This window comes from Dipodomys spectabilis, unplaced genomic scaffold (assembly GCF_019054845.1).
Source record: "Dipodomys spectabilis isolate Male_0828 unplaced genomic scaffold, ASM1905484v1 ptg000501l, whole genome shotgun sequence".
NCBI lineage: Eukaryota > Metazoa > Chordata > Mammalia > Rodentia > Heteromyidae > Dipodomys > Dipodomys spectabilis.
Genome location: NW_024871178.1, coordinates 171,816 through 194,008, shown reverse-complemented (window position 1 = coordinate 194,008; position 22,193 = coordinate 171,816). Strand labels below are relative to the sequence as shown.

Below are 22,193 nucleotides of genomic sequence, written 5' to 3'. Positions count from 1 at the left end.
AGAGGATGGAGGGGAGGAGGCTGGAGGCCACAGAGGAGGAAGAAGAGGTCTGAGGAGGAGGAGGGGAGGGGGAGGAAGAAGATGGAGTCTGAGGAAGAGGAGAAAGAAGAAAAAGAGGAGGAGGAAGTTGGTGGGCAGGGGGTGGCTCTGGGAGGAGGCGTGGAGGCCTGTGTGCTGAGGCCCTAGGAGAGGATATGGGCGGCCGGCGGCACACCTGGGCCGTGGCCCTAAAAGATTCGGACGGCCCAGGCCTCGGAGAAGATGCGGATGGCCCGCGTAACAGCCGCGTGGCACACCGGGCAGCCCACGCCCAGGCCTCGGAGAAGATGCGGATGGCCCACGTGCCACACCGAGCAGCCCAGGCCTAGGAGAAGATTCATGACGGCCGCGTGGCACACCGGGCAGCCCACGCCCAGGCCTAGGAGAAGATGCCGATGGCCCACGTGCCACACCGAGCAGCCCAGGCCTAGGAGAAGATTCGTGACGGCCGCGTGGCACACCAGGCAGCCCAGGCCTAGGAGAAGATGCCGATGGCCTGCGTGCCAGCCGCATGGCACACCGGGCAGCCCACGCCCAGGCCTAGGAGAAGATGCGAATGGCCCACGTGCCACACCGGGCAGCCCAGGCCGAGGCCTAGGAGAAGATGCGGATGGCCCGCGTGGCACACCGAGCAGCCCAGGCCTAGGAGAAGATTCGTGACGGCCGCGTGGCACACCGGGCAGCCCAGGCCTAGGAGAAGATGCGGATGGCCTGCGTGACGGCCGCGTGGCACACCGGGCAGCGCGGCTCCCTGCGCTGGCAGATGCGGTGTGCGCACTCCAGGCAGAAGAGGTTGTGGCCGCAGGGCACCAGCGCGGCGATGACCTCGCTCTCCAGGCACACGGCGCAGTCGCGGCTGCCCTTGCGCCGCGGGCCGGAGGAGGAGCAGGAGGAGGAGGACGAGGAGGACGAGGAGCTGGAGGCCGACGAGGACCGGGCCGCGTCCCCGGCCGCATCGGCGGGCGGCGGCGCCCCGAGCCCCGCGGCGTAAGCGAAGGCCAGGCCGCCGCCGCCGGGGTCGCTGCGCACGCGGCGGGCCAGCCGGTGCTCGCCGGCGCCCGGGGCGGCGTGCAGGGGCGGGGACAGGCGCGGGCAGCTGCCCGGGAGCAGGCGGCGCGGGCCGGGGCCGGGGCCGGCCCCGGAGGGCGCGTTGGCGGCGGCGGGGAAGGCCGTGGCGGCCGAGGCCGTGGTGGAGGCCGCGGCGGCGGAGGCCGGGCCCGGGGAGCGCTCGAAGGGTGCCCAGAGCAGGGGCGCGCCGGGCGGCGGGGCGGGCGCGGGGTCGAAGGCCGGCGGCGGCTCCGAGCCGTCGGGGGACGGCGCGGCGGCCTCCCCGGCGGCCAGGGCGAAGGCCGCGGCGCCGTTGCTGCCGGTGCCGTTGTGCGCGAAGCCGAGCGCGGGGCTCGGGGGGCTGAAGTCGGCCAGGCGCGGGGTGGCGGCCGCGCCGCCCGCGCCCCCGAAGTAGGAGTCGGTGGAGGCGCTGCCCAGCGAGCTGGAGCTGTCGTTGCGGAAGCTGGCGAAGGGCTTGCGGCCCGGCGACGCCTTGCTCCAGAGCGCGCCCGCGCCCGCGCCGTGCGCCTCGAAGCCCACGTCCGTGCCGTTGGCGTGGAAGTCGTTGCCGTCCGGCAGCTCCACCAGGCCGCCGGTGCGCAGCGCGATGTGCGCCTCGATCTCCTCGCGCGCGCGGTCCACGTTCTCGGGCATGCCCGTGACCTCGAACACCGGCTCCTTGTCGCGGCTGGGCGTCACGATGTAGGTGTGCGTCTGCTGCTGGATGCGCTTGATGGTGGCGCCCTTGGGCCCCACCACCAGCCCCACCACGCGGTAGGGCACGCGCACCTGGATGGTGGTCTGCCCCGGCAGCGCGGGCGGGCCGGGCGCCGCGCCGCCGCTCAGCGCCGCGCTCTTGTGCCGCGAGGCGCGGATCATGGAGAAGTGCTCGGCCGCCGAGATGATCTCCCTGCGCGCCATGGCCACGTCCTCCTTGCGGCCGGTCACCACGAACACCGGCTCCTCGCCGCGCACCGGCGTCTTGATGTAGGTGTTGGTCTTGGCGCGCAGGGCCTTGATCTTACAGCCTGGGGCGGGGGGGGGGGGGGCAGCGGAGGGGAGAGACGCGCGCGTGAGCGGCGGCCCCGTGGCCCCGGAGCCCGGGCCGCGCGCGCGGAGACCCCTCCACCCCCGGGCCTGAGAGGAGGCCGAGCCTCGGCCAAGGCGTCAGCGCGGAGCGGGGCCGCGCCCCGCCGGGAGGGGGCGTCGCCCGCGCCCACCGCAGGGCGCCGAGCCCGCGGCGCGTCCCGCCCGCCCCGCCCCGCGCGCCCGCAACCCCCGCGGGGAGCCGCGCCGCCCCGGGCCTGGAGGACCCTGGAGGGCCCGGGGGCTTCCGAGAAGTTGGGCGGCGCGGGGGCCCCGCGCGGGCCGGGGCGTCGGGCCGGGACCCTTTGTTCCCGCGGCCGCCTCCCGCCCCGCTCCCCGCCGTCCCCGCCCCGGGCCCGGCGCGCCCCGGCACCCCGGGCCCGGGCGCTCCCACCGGGAGGAGGCGGCGCGGCTCCCCGAGGCCGCCCGCCCGCACTTTCTTTGTCTGGGCGCCGGCCCCGGCCGCCCGCGCCGCCGACCCACCTTGCCGCCCCACGATCTCGGCGACGTGCTCGGAGCTGGGCACCGGCACGCACTCGGTCATGTTCACGCTGCGCCGGCGGGGCTCGCCGTAGGGCGCGGCGCCCTCGTCGTCCAGCCCCAGCAGGGACAGCTGGTCCAGCGCCAGCCGCAGGGCGCCGCGCTCCTCCGGGCTCTCCCCGCCCCCGCCGCGCGCCAGGTCCGCGAACAGCGAGCTGGGCATCGCCGCGCCGCGCGCCGCCGGCCCCGGCCCCGCGGCCACCACGGCGGCGGGCGGCGGGCGGGCGGGGGCGGGGAGGCTCCGCGGCTCCGCGCCCGGGCCGTGCAGTCCGCGCCGCGCGGCGGCTGCGGGAGCCCCGCCGCGGTCCCCGCCCCGGGCCTGCGGGCGGTCGGGGTGGGGGCAGCGCCCGAGCGGCCGCGCGTGGCCCCGAGCGCCCGGCTGGCTGGCCACAAAGCCGCGCGAGCGGGCGCGAGCCGAGCCGCGGCGTTTCTTTAAGGAGCCCCTCCCCGCCTCCCCCCTCCCGCCGCTGCGCCCTCCCCGCCTCCCCCCTCCCGCCGCTGCGCCCTCCCCGCCTCCCCCCCTCCCCCCTCCCCGCCTCCCCCCTCCCGCCGCTGCGCCCTCCCCGCCTCCCCCCTCCCGCCGCTGCGCCCTCCCCCCTCCCCCCTCCCGCCGCTGCGCCCTCCCCGCCTCCCCCCTCCCCGCCTCCCCCCTCCCGCCGCTGCGCCCTCCCCGCCTCCCCCCTCCCGCCTCCCCCCTCCCGCCGCTGCGCCCTCCCCGCCTCCCCCCTCCCGCCTCCCCCCTCCCGCCGCTGCGCCCTCCCCGCCTCCCCCCCTCCCGCCTCCCCCCTCCCGCCGCTGCGCCCCTCCCCGCCTCCCCCCTCCCGCCTCCCCCCCTCCCGCCGCTGCGCCCTCCCCGCCTCCCCCCTCCCTCCTCCCCCCTCCCCCCCACCCCCCGAGCTCGCGGCCGAAGGCTGGGCGGGGGACGAGGCGGGACGTCACCGACACCGGCGCTGGGGGCGGCGATTGGCGCGCGCGGGGCCGGGGGCGGGCGGAGGCGCGGGCTGAGCCCCGAGCGCGGGCCCGGCGCCGCCCCGACCCCGCCCCGGCTCCGCGGGCCCCGCCCGCCCCACGCCGCGCCCCCCGCAGCCTCCGCGGGCCGCGCCCGCCCCACGCCGCCCGCCTCCCTTTGTTGTCTGGCGCGGGGCTCGCGTGCGGCTGCCCGGCCCCGCTGGCCCCGAGCGCAGCCGCGGTCACCCGCCCCACGGCGGCCGGAGGACGACTGGAGCCCGGGCCCTGGGGCCCGGCCCGGCCCGGCGCCGCCCGCGCGGGAGCGCCCGAGACAAAGGCGCGCGCCCGGCCCGCGCCCATCTCCGAGCCCCGGCCCCGAGCCCGGGGGCGCCGGGGCGTGAGCGGCCTCCGGGCCCCGCACCGCCCGGCCCCGACCCCGCGCCGGCGCCGCGCCCGCGCCCGCTCCGCGCCCGCCTGCGGCTCCGGGCCGGGCATGCGCCGTGCGGGGAGCGGCGCTCCCGGTGCCGGGGCGGAGGGAGGGCGGCGGGACCCGGCCGGCGCGCGGCGCCCCCTCCCGACCGTCCCGGCGCCCGGGGGGCGAGGCCGCCCGGCCTCCCGGTTCTCCGCTGCAAACGGGGACCCGGGGCCTCCCGGCCGGCGTCCGCGCGCGCGGGGAGGGGACGCGGCCGCGCCGGGCGCCGTCTCGCGGAGACGCGGGGTTCCCGCCCGCAGCTCCCCGCCGGGCAGGGCGAGGCCCCGGTCCGGGATTCCCGCCTGGCCGCGGGCTCCAGGGAGAGCTGCCCGCTGCCCGGGCGGCGTCGGGGCGGCCCGCTCGCTCCCGCCCGGCCTCGCCGCACCCGCCCGCGCCGCTTCCCTGCCGGGCCGCGACCTCCGCCCTGCGCGTGACCCCCGGCCGCCCGCGGCCAGCTTCGGAGATGGCCGCGTCCTGAGCGCGGAGTTGCGCGTGGGACCAGGCGGGCGTGACAGCGCCGGGGTCGGGCGCTGACCTTGGCCTCCCCTCATGTGGACGCCCAGGCAGCTCAAGGCCAAGGTGCGGCCGGAGGCCCAGCCTCCACCTGCGCCAGAGCGCCGGCCGCCAGTGCGCTCGTGGAGAGCGCCGGCTGGCCATCACGGGCTCATGGATAGGCCGGCTGGTCAGTGCGCTCATGGATAGGCCGGCCGGTCAGCACGGGCTCATGGAGGCGCCGGCCGGTCAGCACGGGCTTATGGAGGCGCTGGCCGGTCAGTGCGCTCATGGAGGCACCGGCCAGTCAGCACGGGCTCATGGAGGCGCCGGCCGGTCAGTGCGCTCATGGAGGATGCCGGCCGGTCAGTGCACTCATGGAGGCACTGGCCGGTCAGCATGGGCTCATGGAGGATGCCAGCCGGTCAGCACGGGCCCATGGAGGCACCGGCCGGTCAGCACGGGCTCATGGAGGCACCGGCCGGTCAGTGCACTCATGGAGGCACTGGCCGGTCAACATGGGCTCATGGAGGATGCCAGCCGGTCAGCACGGGCTCATGAAGGCGCTGGCCGGTCAGTGCGCTCATGGAGGATGCCGGCTGGTCAGTGCGCTCATGGAGGCACTGGCCGGTCAGCATGGGCTCATGGAGGATGCCGGCCGGTCAGCACGGGCTCATGGAGGATGCCAGCCAGTCAGTGCGCTCATGGAGGCGCTGGCCGGTCAGTGCACTCATGGAGGCGCCGGCCGGTCAGCACGGGCTCATGGAGGCGCTGGCCGGTCAGCACGGGCTCATGGATAGGCAGGCCGGTCAGCACGAGCCCAGTCCTGCCTGTGAACAGGCAATGCCCCTCGCCATGTGGCGTCCGGGCCCCTGTAGACCCCAGAGCTCAATTCCCTGATACCAGGCACGTGCTCTACGGACCCGTCCATGTGGCATGCCGCCTTTTTATTAGCATAAGAGGAAAGTGGGGAGCGAGCTGGTGATAGGGCTTCCAGGTGCCATGAAGAATTTTTAAAAAACAGTTATCAACCAGAGACAAATAATATTAACCAAAAACCACTTTCCAGATGCTTTGAGTTCTTTTGTATGCAGTTTGCAAATAGCCGGCAAAAGACATTGGAGCCGTCCTGGGAGACCAAGCTCACTTGGCATTACTGAGCAAGGGTAGTGTCTGCAGAAATGAGCAGGTGCCCTGTCCATCTGTCCTTCCTCCCTCCTTCCCCTCCTCTCCTCCTTCATCCCTCCCTTCCTCACACCGATGTTCAGAGAGTCCTGTGTGCCAGGCACCGCCTAGACTGGGGAGTTGGGAGTTATCAAGGCAGAGCTCTGGGGGAGTTGAGGATCTAGCCAGCAGACTAGCACTGAGCACCCACAGAGGAACACGTAATTACCAGGAGGGACAAACCCACCACAGATGAGCATGCGTCGATCTGCGGCTGCCTTGGATTCGGAGCTTCCTGCTGAGGAGAGGAGGGTCAATCTGGTTTCTTCTTGAAGCCAGGCTTTACTATTTCCACTAACTCCCAACGGATGCATTTCACGCAGCCACGAGACGCTCATTTCATTAAATGACTTCGTGGCTGCAGTGACACTTTGCTACAAGTGTCAGCAGCGCAAGTCCTTGCAGGGTGGCAACTGCATTGTCCAGGAGCCCCGGTGCCCTGCCTCCCCCCAAGGGTGCCCGGATGCACCTCTCCTTGGCCCATGGGGGTTCTTTGGGGAGATCTCCGCTCCAGCTTTCCCCACGCAGCTTCAGAGGCACAGAACCACAGCGCTCCCTGGAGTTGGCACAAGAAGGGGCAGGTGCTAGGTGTGACCCAGGACACCTGGGGACCACGTGGTGACAGGGCAGCTTCACAGCTGGCATTGCTGGGCACGCGCGCGCGGGGTCTGGGCCGGGCCTGCGTGGGGCGTGGGGCCCGGCAGCAGCTGGCATTGCTGGGCACACGCGGGGTCTGGGCCGGGCCTGCGTGGGGCGTGGGGCCCGGCAGCAGCTGTGTGCCGCAGACGGTGCTGGTGGCTGGCTGTCAGTCGGGGTGTGCCTTGTACAGATGCTGCCGTTCCTGTGCAGTTGGGGGGTGCGTCCAGCTGTACCCTGCCCCCCGGCCTGCAGCTGCAGCCCTGCCAGCCAGCATGTGGCCAGGCAGACACCACTGTCCCCCCGCCACTGGCACAGTGTGCAAGACCCGCAGACAGAGGACCAGCCAGCCACTGGTGTCCGGGGCCCGCCCCAGGGATGCACAGTGAGCCACGAGAAGACCACGTGGCTGCCCCTCGGGGACCGGGACTGCCCAGGGCTGACGTACAAACTAACAAAAACAACCTTTTCATTTGGACTTGTGAGAAGTTAGAGATGAGTTGTGGAAATCAGAAAAACACCCCTCTGTTCATGTTGCTAGCATCTGTCCCTTTCCCTTTATGGCTGGCTCTCTGCCCCTCCCTCCTGTCCTTCCTTCCTGTCTCTAAACATAGATGCGTATTTACATGCACGAGCCAACACACCGTATACACAAGCTCTTACTATCTTCATTTTGCACATCATCTGCTCTCCTTTCAGATTGTTTCTACCTTACTGTTTTGGAGGCACTGGTTTGTTTGCAGGGACCCCTGCTCTAGGCAGGGGCCACGGCCAGAGCCCCTCATCAGAGCTGAGCGCCTCCACCCCGCTCCGAAGCCCCGGGGAACCTCGGTGCTCACTTCTTCTCTGTGACAGATTGCAATCAGAGCTCCACTTGGCCCTCCCAGCAGTGAATCGAACGGCAGGACGCAGACACCACTGGGCCCGGCCGCGGCCTGCTCCACCTGGTCTGTCTTGACAAGAGTCAGTGGCGTTTTTTTCCCTTTTTCTTTTTTTCTTGTGAAAACACCATACAGAGGGGTTACAATTACATGGGCAAGATAGTGAGTACGTTTCTTATCAAGCATGTAGACTCCTCCATTGTTTCCCCTTCCCATCCCTTCCCATCTCCCCCCCACCCTCCTCTCTTCCCTCCCCCACTACCTCCCCCTCCACCAAAGTTGTAAAGTTCGTTTTCGACATAATGACTTGTACATCTCATTGTTGCAATGGGTCCACCTGTATCCCTATTTAAACGGTTTGTTTTTTCCCTTCCCCTCCACAAATTATACCGACATCAAATACAGTGAAAGCAGGAGTTATACTGTGGGGGAGGGACATACAAAGCAACAAAAAAATCATCTTATATGTTAGAAACAATCACATGAAAGAAAAAAACATTTGAATACATATCTTAGGGTTCATTTCACCTAACATCAACTTATCTGACCTTTTCTGCTTGACTCAGACATATACTAGATATTGCAAATAAGGAAAACCATGGTACCTATGTTTCTTTGGGCTTGGCTTACTTCACTTAATATAACTTTTTCCAAGTCTTTCCATTTCCTAACAAATGGGACAATGTCATTCTTTCTGATGGAGGCATAGAATTCCATTGTGTATATATACCACATTTTCTTGATCCACTCATCTACTGAGGGGCGTCTGGGTTGGTTCCATATCTTAGCTATGGTAAATAATGCTGCAATAAACATAGTTGTGCTGGTAGCTTTAGTGTGGTCTTGTTTGTGATCATTTGGGTAAATGCCCAAAAGTGGGATTGCTGGGTCATAGGGGAGCTCTATGTGGAATCTTTTGAGGAACCTCCATACTGCTTTCCAAAGTGGTTGAACAAGTTTACACTCCCACCAACAATGAAGTAAGGTTCCCTTCTGTCCACATCCCCTCCAGCATCTGTTGTTGTTAGAGTTCTTGATTTTAGCCATTCTAACTGGAGTGAGGTGGTATCTCAATGTTGTTTTGATTTGCATTTCTTTTATGGCTAGGGAGGTTGAGCATTTCTTCATGTGTCTATTGGCCATCCTTCTTTCCTCTTCAGAGAAGTTTCTCTGTAAGTCTTTAGCCCACTTATTTATTGGGCAGTTGTTTCTTTGAAGATTTCTTGGTGGGGGATTTCATTTTCTGAGTTCCAGGTATATTTTAGATATGAGACCCTTGTCCGTTGTATGGCTAGTAAAGATCTCCCAATCCGTGGGCTTTCTATTGACCTTGCTAGCTATGTCCTTTGCCGTGCAGAAGCTCTGCAGCTTCATGTAATCCCATTTGTCCCAACTTTCTTTGATTTGTTGTGTTTCTGGGTCTCTTCTAAGAAAATTTCGGCCTGCGCCAAGGAGACCTAGGGTTCCTACTATTCCATCCTGTAATGTTTTCAGAGTGTCTGCTTTGACTCCGAGGTCTTTGATCCATTTGGAGTTGATTCTGGTGCAGGGTGATATAGAAGGATCTAGCTTAAGTTTTCTACAAGTGATTAACCAATTTTGCCAGCACCATTTACTGAAGAGGCTGTCTTTCTTCCATTCTATTTTTTTAGCTCCCTTATCGAAGATTAGTTGGCTATAGGTCTTTAGGTTCATTTCTGGGTTTTCAGTTCTATTCCATTGGTCCTGAGGTCTGTTTTTGTGCCAGTAACAAGCTGTTTTGATTACTATGGCTTTGTACTAGAGTTTGAAATTTGGTATTGATATTCCTCCAGCACTGTTCTTTCTGTTGAGGATCGTTTTTGCTATTCGGGTTCTTTTATTGTTCCATATGATTTTTTGGATTGCCTCTTCTATTTCCTTGAAGAATGAGGTTGGAATATCGATGGGTATCGCATTGAATTTGTAGATAGCCTTGGGAAGTATGGCCATTTTCACGATGTTGAATCCAGGAGCATGGGAGGTTTTGAGTGTCGTTTTTTTTTCTGACTTTTAAAATATTACTGTATACAAATGCTAATTAAAGGGTCCAGGTTCCTGTGGGAAAGGGATGCTGAGAGAGAGGGTAGATGCAGCCGGAGAGGGTAGAGCTGGATGCAGCCGCATGCAGGAGCTTCTCAGAGAATGAGTCTTGTGACTGGGGGGGGGGGAGGAGGTGGTGAGGGGGGAAGGGGAGGAGCATGCGTTCACCCAGCACAGCCCCACCCACCTTCCCAGAAGCAGAGCTGAGCTCAGGGGAGATGGAGGAAAGGAGCAGCAGTAGCCTCTGTTTCCCTGCTGATGGTGTCCTGATCTCCGAGTCAGGCGGGTAACAGTTTGTGGTCAGGCCCGAGGTTCTACGCTTCCCTGACTCTTCTCCAGAAAAAAAAACCTCCAACAAGAACAACAAAAACACTCAAGAAACACCTGACTGAACTTGTTGCCAGTCCTGGGGCTTGACGACGGGGCCTGGGCGCCGTCCCTGAGCTTCTCTTGCTCAAGGCGAGCGCTCTACCACTGAGCCACAGCGCCACTTCCGGTTTTCTGGTGGTTTATTGGAGATCAGAGTCTCACAGACTTTCCTGCCTGGGCTGGGTCTGTGTGGGGAGCCGGGGCAAATGCCATTACAAGATGGTGCCCACTTCCCTGCAGCTTTGAGGTAAACAACTCCATATTAGGCAATGCTTGGCGGGATTGTAGGTCCCGGGCTTTGCGCATGCGCGAGCCACATAGAGTCCCCAGCCAATCCCGTGGCACCTGGTGACGGTGAGAGGCAGACGACCAATGATAGAATGACCCGTGTTCCTATTCCCTATATAAGCGGCCGCATTTTCCTGTATGGGGTCTCTCGCTCAAGCTCTCCCATCAACTCAAAAGCTCTCCAATAAAGTGTGATCTGAGAAGACTCCTGGTGTGGTGGTCGTTCTTCCTCGCTGGCCGAGAAGGCGTTCGCCGCAGGTCTGAACCGTGATCCTCAGATCTCAGCCTCCTGAGTAGCTAGGATGACAGGCGTGAGCCACTGGTGCCAAGCTCCAAATGAATTCTTGAGGAATCAGAAGAAGAAAACCACAATTCTTGTCCTGCCTTTGTGCATTCATTGTTACCTCTTATTTGTGATGGGTGGAATAGCAAATAGCTAAGTCCCTCAAAACCCTCCAGTGGGGCACAGCCGTCCGACCCCTCAGCAACAGAAACCTGGCGCCCCGCTTGGCCCATGGACAGACCAGCTGGACAGAATGTGCCGGAGTGTGCCGCGCAGCATGGGGCCCCCGCCACTCCCCTCCTCCGGCCTCTGAGGCTCTGGCAGCCACGCACAGGTCCTGGAAGCCGGGCGCCAGGCCAAGGGGCCTGCAGCCACGTCCATGTGTGAGGACCCCATCTAGAATACACGCCAACTAGAACGACAGAAGTATCACACGTGTTATAGACCAGTGTCACTGCCGCTTCCCACCTCCAGACTGGAGTTGTTTTTCAAATACAGTGCATCAAGGGCACTTGGCTCAGTGCTGACCACACATAAAAGCGAATGATTGTTTTCCTGGTGAATTTCTGTGGCTGGCGGTATGTACGGCCAGTCCAAATCGCAGGCTCTTCCGGAGCACTCTCCCCCTGGACCTCATCCTGCCCTAGCCCAGAACTAGAGCCCATCTCAGGTCTGAAGTGGACACCCTGGCCCCTGACCTTCAACATGGGCTTCTGAGACCTGCATGGTCCACGCAGACCAGGGCTCCGCTCGCCCAGCAGGCCTCAAGCCCCTCCGCACCAGAGGGCTGGTGGCACCGGAGGCCACCAGCGTCCCACAACCGCCCTGGACGCTGGCCGGCTCAGCCTGCTCCCTAGGCCTGCACCCAGGCCACACCCACATCCCCGTTCAAAGGCCCCGCTTTCCAGAGCTGCTGGGGAGACCGAGGGGGGGAATGACGGCCCCCAGGCAGCGACAGAGCCCTGGGGCAGATGGCTTCCTTCTGCCTCTTCTTGGTCACCTGCGAGGGGCAGGAGCCCCGGCTGACTTCCACATCCTGCACTTCACCCGACACTCAGAGGCGGGTGAAGTCAGCGGTGACAGTGGCATTCCATTCCATTAGGCGCCGCCCGGGGACGTGGCCACCAGGCACACGGGGCCCTCCCAGAACGGCCCTAGGGCGAGAAGCACTGCTCCTAAGGTTAGCGGACTTCAGTTCTGGGCCTTTTATTCTGTTCTACTGTTTTTGCTTTTTGTTTTTAACTTTCCTGGGTGTATTTTAAATATGCATTTTAGTAGTTTTATTGTAAATACCGCCTTTGTTTCTTAAAACGGATTATATAAGGATTTTGTGTGTTTCCAATCAAAGGACTCTTAGCTTTTTCATTGTGATTACAGTAAGTCTACAAAATATCTCATAGAGAAAAAACATTTTACTAATACTTCGTCCTCCCCTATGAAGCAGGCTGGGCTTACACATCACTATCTTTGTGTCACCCACAGCACTGATACGTTTTATTTTCTTCATAAAGATTCTGTTTCTACAGCTGGTGCTGATTGCTCCTTTGTTTTGCTTTGTAACTTCTTATCTATATTCAATTGTGCATATCAAATATTTCCCACTAAAAGCAAAACAATCCTAGTCATCTCTCAAGCATCATTCTCCCATTAAAAAAAAATGGCTCCATGTGACAATCATCAGTCAGTTTCCGTGGATTATAGCCCTAAACATACAATCATGAGGCTCCAGTCCACTGAACAAGTGGTTGGCTAAAGGGTAACAGGAGAAGAGACAGTCCCAAGCGGAGCTCATGGTACACCCAGGGACCACATCCCCCTACTGTGCCAGCCTCGAGGAAGGGGCTCTCCCCGGAGCCAGTGCCCGCTGCAGTGACTTCTTGCCAAAGGCTCAGCACAGACCAAGGAGCACAGCTCCCAACCCCGCAGCGGGGGTCACCGGCACAGCCCGGCCAACGTCAACAGCAGTGGCCGGGCACCTGAGATGTGCACAGCACGGTCTACTCACTTCACCACGGTCCGGTCCTCCCCAAACCGATCACAATAAAGCTTCCGGTCCCCACACCCAGCTACACCGGGGGCTGGAGGGGCCACCACAGGGCCAGGCTTCCTGCCCCGACTTCTCCGGAAAGGCATGGAGAGGAGCCAGCCAGGTCACACCTGCAACTACACACACCTTTGTCCTCTGCGCTCCCTGACCCAGGTAGGGCAGGTGATGGGTCAAAGGGAAGGAAGCTCCCAAGGCCCAGAAAGGGATGTGTGAAGTCCAGAAGGCCTTTGCCCAAGTCAAAGTTTCACTTGGTGGGTTAACGTGGACACAGGGCAGAAGGAAACCCACACCCACCCGGGTCCTCTTTGCGTCCTCCCCTCGGGCTGTGTTCCCGATGGGAGAGCTGGGCGGGGGGCGAGCCTCCTTGCCTCCTCCCCTCTCCAGACAAGCACAGGAATTTTCCAACCAGGGTGAAGTGTGGGGAGAAAAGACAAACAAACCCCCTGTCAAGTGGGTCCCTGGGTCACACACAGACTCTCCCTTCACTCCAAGCACTTGCTTTGTCCTGCCAGGTGCAGACGGGGCTGGAGTTGTTTTGGCTTCCATGGGAAGGCTGCTTTTCCGCAGGGGACAGAGGGTCCTTAACCACCACGCACTGCGCAGTCGTGTTTGGGAAGATCATGAGCTTACAGACAGCCGCAACTCTGGGCACGCGGGCACAGCGGGGGCCGGACCACACAGGAGAGGCGGCCAGGCCGCCACTCGAGAACCACACAAGCTAGCTTAAAGACATTCAAAATGCTAAATCCTATTTATTTTGAAGCCAATTAAGGGGTGATAGTGACAAACTAAAAAAAAAAAAAAAAAAAAAAATACCCCAAAGCCTCTACAAAAGGGCCCAGTGAACTTGCCACCGACGTTTTCAAAGGTGAACTTGTTTCAATAAAAGCCAGCGTCTTTGAAAAGGTAGCCGACACCAGGGAAGTTAGAATGAACTTGTGACTTTGAAATTATGTAATCATTTAATCACAATCAAAAAAAAAAAGAACCTCGGGGAAGGGAGGGAGGGAGGGGATGGTAGGGGGAAAACAATGGAGGGGGTAACAATGTTCAAGAGGAAGTGTACTCATAACCTCACTCATGTAACTGTAACCCTCTGTATAGTAGCTTTACAATAAAAAAAAAAAAAAAAGAAAGAAAAGGTAGCCGACAAAATGAAGACCATGTTTCCAATGACACATTTCCCTGGTACTTGAGTGTTCTAGAAGCTTTCTCGGAGACAGACACAGGAAAAGAAAAGTGGGGAAAACTCTAACTAGACATAAGGTCATGTCTTTTTTTTCTTTTTTGAATTTAGGGCAAATAAAAAAAGAAACATCTAAATGTGATGTTCAAACAACCCTTTCCAGACTGACCCAAGGCTCTTCCTTTAAAGCGCACTTACCGGCGCCCCAGCCCCGGGAGCTGCAGGCCCGCGGTCGCGTCCGGTCTCTGTCCACTCTGGGTTGGAAAGGCAGGAGGTTCTCCTTGCCCACCAGCTCTGCTAGTGGATCTCCTTTCTAAATGAAATCTGGTAGTTCTCGTCGCTCACCTTGAGCTTTAGAAGTTAGCTTGAGACTCAATCCTAAACGAACAATGTGCACACCTGAAACACTTAAGAATTAGAAAAAAATAATTTTCTACATCTGTGGTAAAGTGGGAAAAAGAACCCGACCCAGTGATGCCTTGTACCATCTTTCTACACATTAAACAAATGTTTACAAATGATGTAAATCAAAGTACACACTCCAAAAAGGGGAATGTCAGGTGTCATCTCTCAAACCCGGGTGTCAGAATCGCCAGTACCTGCTGAAAGCAGCTGGCTGGGCGCCCCCCTCCGATCCCAGGGCTCAGTTCCCAGTGGATTTGCTGCTGCTGCTGAGCCCGGCCAGGCCCACACTGAGAGATACCCCAGGAGGTCCATCCCAATAAATGCAGACTCGGACTCCACGGCTACCACAGCATCTGTGTACCCGTCTTCGGCACCCAGGAGGCCTGCTCCAAGGAGCACAGCCCACCACACAAGCCGGAGCCAGGGAGCTCGCCACGGGCAGGGACACCCGGGGGCTGCGGCCGGGCTCTGGCAATCAAAGGTGTTGCCATGGCTCGCAGTGATTGAAACCAAGGCAGGGGACCTTCTGTGCCACAGCTCCACCTGGGCAGATGTGTCACTGCCAGGACGCGAGCAGCCCCGCGTCACCAGCAGTAGATACATACATACATACATACGCACATACATACGTACGTACACACACGTACACACACACGTACACACACGTACGTACACACACACGGTCTCTTTAACCCCAGAGGTCAGCACTCACCAGCCTACCTTGAGTCATGGGCTCGCTGCAATGAGTTCACAGGACACATCGAGGCTGGACCCACTCAGAACCTGCCCACGCCAGTGGCTCACGCCTGTCATCCTAGTGACTCAAGAGGCTGAGGTCTGAGGATCGCGGTTCAAAGCCAGCCCAGGTAGGCATGTCTGTGATACTCATTTCTCCAATTAACCACCAAAAACCCAGAAGTGGAACTGTGGCTCAAGTGGTAGAGCGCTAGCCTCGAGTACTCGAGTATGGGCACACATACACGCACTCACGCACACACACACACAGTGCCGGCTCGAGCACGGCCCTCCTGGGGGTGCTGTGTGCCCCCCGTCCCCTGTGCCAGGCAGAGTCCTGGTCCCTTCCCAACAGAGCCGGCTGTGCCTTGGGGCTGAGCTCCGGCACTGCCTTGGCACACACATCTCTCTGGGCTCTCAGGGTCTCTGGTTCCTCTAGGGAATCGGAGGCTGGGCCACAGAAGCAGAGGCCAGCAGGAGCTATGGGGGACTCACCAGACCCCAACAACCAGCCTGAGGGTGAAACAAGGGTCCCTACCCAGCGCACAGGGCTGGCTCTCCAGGCCTCCGCCCACCTGTGTCCTCAAGAGGGACTGCAGCAGCCACAAGGACAGGACTGGAGGACTCGGGTGCTTCCAGTGACGTCCACACGCTGGGCTGGGGTCTGGAGTGGCCCTGGCCCATGAGGACACGTGTGCGCCGTCACAAAAGGATGGTGGACAGCAGACCCGGCCTATTCCCCGGCCTGCACTGTGGCCTTGCTCTGCCCGCTCTGTTGGCCCTTCCGAGACACATCTCGTTGGGCCGGCCCAACAGAACCACCCAATGCTTCCTGGTGTTTCCTGCTTCCTCTACAGCTCAGAATTTGCTGGTCAAGGGTTGAGTGCGGCACAGTGGTCTGAATGAGGTGATTAACAAATGCTGTTAATCCATGGCTAGCTTCTCTTGCTATCTTACATGGAACCACTCTCACACCAATCCAGACACCACCTGTTAAAGTGAAGCAGACAGGGATTACCCAGGCACGCTTACCCTCATGTCTGGGTCACTCAGACACGACCTGCTATGCCAAGGCTCTAGAAACTAAAGATAAAATGCCCACAGCTACCGTTCTGAGTAGCTGAGGTCATTAAGAAAACCCACTAAAAACAACTCAGTAACAAAGTCTTCTCTGAAAATTTTATGGCATGAACAGGAACCCTTTCTTCAAGCGGATGTAAAATATTACACAAATCAAAGGATGACAAAATCCATTTTTGGTGGCATTTCATCTGTCCCCAGATGACAACGGTGGGGCTGCGAAGGTGGCAGCACAGGAGTGAGCTCAGAAACCAGCGCAGGGAGACAGGGCCTCCCAAGGCTAGGAGGAAGCGGCACCGTGGCAGACACGTACCTCTTCTGTTCGCTTCCTGGAAAGGCTCAGCCCTCGCTGGGAAGGCACCATGTGGCTTGGGAGGAAGCGTGAGAGCAGATGTTTGCTCAAAGGCTGCAGCGGAGGCCGGCTAGGTCCCCGGAGCAGCTGCACCGAGCTGTGTGGTCTCTGTGGTGATTCAATCAGAAACTCCGGTGTTACAGGGAGCTAACCAGTCTACTGGCGGTGGACCTGTGGAGGAGGACTAGAAGTGGCCGCTGGGCGTGGAGGACCCCGTGGGGCTCACAGTGTGGTCCCACCAAAGGGGTGGCCTCTCCACACACACCCCTAGCCACAGAGAAGGCTTTGCACACGGCATCATTACAGTATTTAGATAACTTCTTGCCGTGGGCCAGAATCAACTAAAAACCAAAAAGACAAGAACCAAAAAAACCTTTTTTTTGAAACTATGTTCTTTAAATTCTCTCTAAAATAGTTATATGAATGAGCTTTATTGAAGGTGAGTTTTCAGGAGCTCCCCAGGCGGAGCTCTCCGCGGCGCTTCCTGGTTGCACAGGGAAGGGCTCCTCCTCGAGGAGCAGCTACTTATTTTTGCTGAGCGTTCTCTGCTTCTCGGCGTGCTCCACAATCTTTTCCTCCACGTAGAGCCCTTTCCGCTTCCGCACGGCATTCACGTACTTCCGGGCCTGGTTCTCGGAGTCTGCCTTCTCCCCGAAGTGCAGGTACTCCTCCTCGGTGGTGGGCACCCAGAAGGGGTCGCTGGGGATGACCTGGAGAGAGAAGGCCACAGGGGTGCCGGTCAGGCGGGACGGGGCAAGGCAGCGGCCCCTCAGAGCAGCGAGTAAGCACGCGCAAGACCTCGCGCGCTGACTGCGATGGGACGAACCCTCATGCTATGGGAGGCCAGAAGCAGCAAGCTACTTTGTGGTCAAGTCCAGTGAAGGCTGGGGCACACACGGGGCTGGGCCAGGAGCCCTCTGCCTACCCAGGGGCAGGAAGGCAGGAGGTGAACTGCCACGGCTGTCAGGACACACCGCGTTTTATGTTAGAGACAGGACGCCCAGGCTGCCTCCCAGGGTGGACCCCCGCCTCCCTGTCACGTGATGGACTGCCGAACCCACCACTGCCTGGAACATGGTCTTTGCAGGCCCGAGTCGCATGAGTAACTGTTAAATTCTGTTTTTTAAAACATGCAAACTGTCAGAGGAGAGAGCATGCATCAGAAGCAGCAGGAGCCCCCGCCGGTGTCAGGGGCCCCCGGGCTCACGCAGCCACCCCGCGGGCCCCAGCCCACTGGGCTCCCTGCACCGCTCCCACCCCGCCTCAGCAGGCCAGCAAGCCCCAAGCACGGGGGCTGGCGCCAGTGCATCGCCACCCCGCAGGCCGCAGAGCAGGGCTGAAGCCTGGCGCACTGGCTCACAGAGCTCCTTTACCTGGAGCGAGAAGGTTCCTGCCACCCAACTGTCTGACACAGTCGCCATCTTCTAGCTCATCGCAAGCCCACAAAGAAACCAACTGCTCTCAGCATCAAAGAGCAAACCCAGAAATCTAGAGCACCAGTTCCCATGTCTGCAAATGTCCCCTGTGGTCGTGCCTGCAGGGGAGACCCCTGTCCTTGTTCTCGTCCGGCCCGGTCTCAGGGAAGTGGCAGGGTCAAGTGTGGTGCCTGGAAGCCAGGCAGGCATACACGCCGCCACACCAGCGACTGTCAGCACTGCTGGGTGATCGTGTACACCAGGGCACACCAATGCTGTGGGCGGCTACGCACACCAGCACCACCCAGTAATCACGAACACCAGCGCTGCCACAACTGTTTTCTTTCCATGCTGTTATTAGCCCTTTTCTCCTTTTTTTCACAGAAGGATAAAACTTAGAAAGAGAAATTGCGAGACTGCTGACTTCAAAGGTTTCTTCACAGAAAGTGCCTGTAATTTTATTTTTTCTATTTTTTAAGCACTCTCTCTCAAAAGCGCCTGACTGTGAATTGCATGGTGTGGCTTCCAGTGAGGAGCCAGATCTCAATACCATGGTATTTCTAAACTTATCTGTGGAGGGAAAATTGAGACAGCCAGGACATAGCAGCTCAATGACATTTAGTTATAATGTCATTTTTAAGACTTTCACAGACTTGAAGCTTCCGGAAACAGGACCAGGACAGGTGGCTAGGGATGACAGAAGGGTGGAAACAAAACTGAAGCAAAAACTTTTTCTTGACAGTATTTTTCTCTACCAAATTATTAAGAGACTGATTCTTAGTAACAAGCTGTAACTAAGCCAGAAATCAACATTTAAAAAAAAACTACTAAGCGCATAAGATCAATTTTCAGCTTTAAAAAAAAATTCTGAGATAAGGGGAACTGTTCCTGTAAGGAACTGCAGGAGGAAAACCCGCTGCCCTCGGCCCTCCTGACTCCTCGGAGGTGGATGCGCACGCGGCCAGCTGGGATCAGGAGGCAGCGCCACCCTTCACAGACCGCCAGATGGCAAACGTGTTAGACTCCTGGGAAGGGAGCAGAGGGCCTATGGGTGAATACAGCTCTCGGACAGTGGCGTGTTATTTACTGGAAGGAACAAGCAATGGGTGCTCCTGCTGACTCCTGTCCCCGACAGACCACATCTCCCAGTCTCCCTGGGAGAGGCCTTGCCGATATGGTCGCATGACGGGGAAGAAGGCAGTGTTGAGTGTGAGACGAATCTGTGCCAGCAGGGAGGAACTGGGGTGGGAGGGAGGGAGGTGGCAGATCAGCTCTTCCCTACCAATGAGTACTAGCAATGGCAGCGCACCAGAAGGTACTGGATGTCACCGCAGGCCGCGCCAGCCTGCATGGCCTTTGCAGTCACCGGAGGGACAACTCTGAGCTATAACTTATCTTTTAATGTTTTTGGTGCTTGAACACAGGGCTTGGGAGCTGTCCTTGAGCTTTTGTGCTCAAGGCTAGTGCTCTACCACGTGAGCCACACAGCTCCACTTCCAGCATTTTCAGTGGTAAATTAGAGATAAAGAGTCTCAAGGACTTTTCTGCCAGGTCTGGCATCGAACCATGATTCTCAGATCTCAGCCCTAGTAGTTAGGAATACAGGCTCAGCCACCAGAGCCCAGCTGATTTATAGGCTTTTTTTTTTTTAAAAAGTTGTAAGTTGATTTTTTTTTTTTTTTTTGCCGGTCATGGGGCCTGAACTCTGGCCTGAGTGCTGTCCCTCAGCTCTTCAGCTCAAGGCTAGCACTCTACCACGTGAGCCACAGTGCCACTTCTGGCTTTTTCTGCTTATGTAGTGCTGAGGAATCGAACCCAGGGCCTCAGGCATGCAAGGCAAGCGCTCTACCACTGACCACCTTCCCAGCCCCGACAGATCACTTTCAATGATAAAATTAGCTATAAAATGATGATTCATATATACAAATTCAAATGAATCACTCTAAGAGTGACAGAATGACAACACTTCTGAATGTCTGTGTTTACAGAACAGGCCCAGAATCACACACCCAGCACCTCTTTGTGGAGATCAAAGGTACTAAACAAATGGGGCACTGGTGGCTCACACCCTGTAATCCCAGCTACTCAGGAGGCTGAGCTCTGAGGCTCAAGATGCAAAACCAGCCCAAACAGGAAAGTCCATAAGATCTTATCTCCAATTATCTTTCTACGTGTAGGAACTCTTCTCCTTCCCCACATTTTACCCTGGAAGAGGTCCTGGAAGGTTCACTTTCAGAAAGATCTGTGATTTTTGCTTAGAAATCTCAACTACATATTTAGGGGGAAGAAAAGAATTAAATACTCTGTGTCTTAAATCGTACATCATACAAACAGGACTGTGTGTGTTACAAACCCCATACAGTCTGAGCACCAGTCAATCTGGACAAAAACATCATTGCTTTCAGTCCATCTGACTGGGCCAAGTCACAGGGCGGCTACTGGCACGGCAAGGTGGCTTACTACTCTTGGCCTTCTTGGTAGGAAACAGGTCCGAGAGGAGGGAAGGGAGGCCGTCTGCAGGGGAGGGATGGAGACCCGACCACATCTCACCTCCCAGTGGCTGAACACCAGCTGAGGGCTGGCAAGGCCACTGGTCCTCTTCCTGATCTCATCAGCAAAGCCAAAGCTCTCGGCCACAGGCAGCACAGCCTTGATGATGAACATGTCGGTGCCTTCTTTCATTTCCTCTTGAAGCACTCGACCTTCTCTCTTTGACAAGACAGCGTAGACTCGCCCTGCAAAGCAAAACTACATCAAACCTATCAACTGGTCATGTGAATCGAGACAAAGACGCGACTACTGACACCACTAGGGAAAACGTTCGTTCTCAAGGATTCCGGTATAAAGTATCAGGCAGGAACCTGCAGAACTCCCAGCAGTGTCACCTGCGGCTAGGCTGACCGTGCACATATGAGCTGAAGGACCTTAACTCCATTAGAACACGTGGTTCACTGCTGAGTTTCACCTCTTGTAAACGTAAGGAAAAAAATGTAAAATCGATGTATTAAGATTTTATTGCCGTTCAAATGTTATCTGGTGACTCTGCTACAATACTTACATAATATACGTAACTTCAGAAAAAAAAATGGTGTGATATGCTCAGATGATTGAGATGTAAATGACGGCATTCATGAACCAAGGCTGCTTCTCCCAGAGAGGAGAATCGGAAGTGGATTTGATTCCATGGTTAGCGGCGAGAAGAAAGAAAAGGACCGGGATGGGCGGAAGCTCCTCTGGGCTGCTGGCGCAAGGACACGGCCTTGTTCCCCGACCGCTCTCAGGAGCACTGGTTACCCAGGCTAACGGGTTTATTCACATGCTGCACAGGATTGGCTGGCGGCACGTAGGGGCATCTTACCTTTACTTACCGGATTCAGGTCAGACAAGATTGCATTCTTTTCAAAGGGAAAGATCTTTACCAGTCACGCCTCAGGATTCTCCACCTGAGGCCTGCCTTTCCCAGAGCCTGGCCCCTCCTTACCGAGGACATCGCTGGTGGCCATGATGTCGCACGTGTACATAGCTGCCATCAGGCGCTGCGGCTTCACCTGCAGTGCGTAGCGACAGGCCTCTTTCATGGTGGCGATCAGCTGCCCCGAGAAGGGGCCGTAGCAGTCAGAGACCAACGCGTCTCCTTTCTGGGATGCCATCTTCTCACAGAGCTCCATGCAGCTGTCTTGCTGCTCCTGGTCTGAGTCCCCACTCAGAGGGGTCTCACCTTCCCCCTGCCGCTCTCCCGGTACCGTGCCACTTTGCTCTTGACTCGGTTCGTCATTGGTTCCCTGGTCCTCAAATTTACTCAGGTCCCATTTCTCCAGGACAAAGCAGACACCCATGAGGGGCTCCTCGCACATGGGGCCGGAGAGGGCCGCCAGCTGGAAGCCACTCACAATGCTATTGCCGAAATCCCGGTATCTTCTGGCTTCTCCCGACGATCTGCCTGCGGGGCCTGCCCACACCGAGTTCTCAAAGTCCTCACTCTGATTCACTAGGATATTGGGCCCACATTTTCTTGGGCCAAATGACCAGATTTGGTCCACGGTATTCCTCCATTTCCTTCCTGTTAGGTGTTGCTCTAGTTTTCCTTTGAATTCCCAGATTTTCTCCAGGGTCTTCTGATGAATCACTTGAGTGCTCGTGCCCTCATTCATAGCGGAGGCCACGTGCTCCATGGAACGGATCAAATCGCTGTTTTCTTCCAGGATCTGAGTGACCTCTTCTGGAAGGGGCAAGGCCCGCACACTGAGTGTGGCCAGCTTGTTGGGAGTGGTCATGGTGACCAGCCCATCTGGGTCGACTTGGACGCCTTCAGGGACTTTGCTCTGATCCTCTCTTGTTTGGTGTATGACTGCAACCTTCTGCTGTTTGCCAATCTCTTCATTGACCATGTCCACCTTCGGGGGTTTGGTGATCGTTTCTCGGAATGGAATAATGGGTTCAGATACACTGATGCGAATCTTCGCAAACCTACAAGCCCAAGGGGAGTGACAGATGGTGATGATCAAAATGGCAGCAAAGCCAGCTTCTTATGCACTAAAGACAGCACATCACATCAACACAGAACCCTAAGAATGATTTTATCACAAATGACCCGCAAGTTCCAGTAT

At 58.6% G+C, this 22,193-nt stretch overlaps 2 protein-coding genes across 2 annotated transcripts in view; both read right to left on the bottom strand.

The window, feature by feature from the left end:
* Positions 1–429: 429 nt before the first annotated feature.
* On the bottom strand, positions 430–4,683 carry Mex3b (mex-3 RNA binding family member B). Its single transcript, XM_042669659.1, has 4 exons — positions 3,907–4,683; positions 3,563–3,623; positions 2,656–2,841; positions 430–2,114 (listed from the first exon to the last, which is right to left on the bottom strand). The coding sequence occupies exons 1-4, from the start codon at positions 4,681–4,683 to the stop codon at positions 730–732; spliced, it is 2,409 nt and encodes an 802-aa protein (XP_042525593.1). The 3' UTR covers positions 430–729.
* An 11,221-nt stretch (positions 4,684–15,904) lies between these two features.
* The window catches only part of Efl1 (elongation factor like GTPase 1), a 50,378-nt gene continuing 44,089 nt past the window's right edge, over positions 15,905–22,193 (bottom strand). Inside the window, exons 18-20 of the mRNA XM_042669660.1 lie at positions 21,068–22,053; positions 20,137–20,321; positions 15,905–16,881 (exon numbers count right to left, since the gene is read on the bottom strand). Of these exons, the coding sequence (XP_042525594.1) occupies positions 16,693–16,881; positions 20,137–20,321; positions 21,068–22,053 (1,360 nt within the window). The 3' untranslated portion in view covers positions 15,905–16,692. The remainder of the gene's footprint in view (positions 16,882–20,136; positions 20,322–21,067; positions 22,054–22,193) is intronic.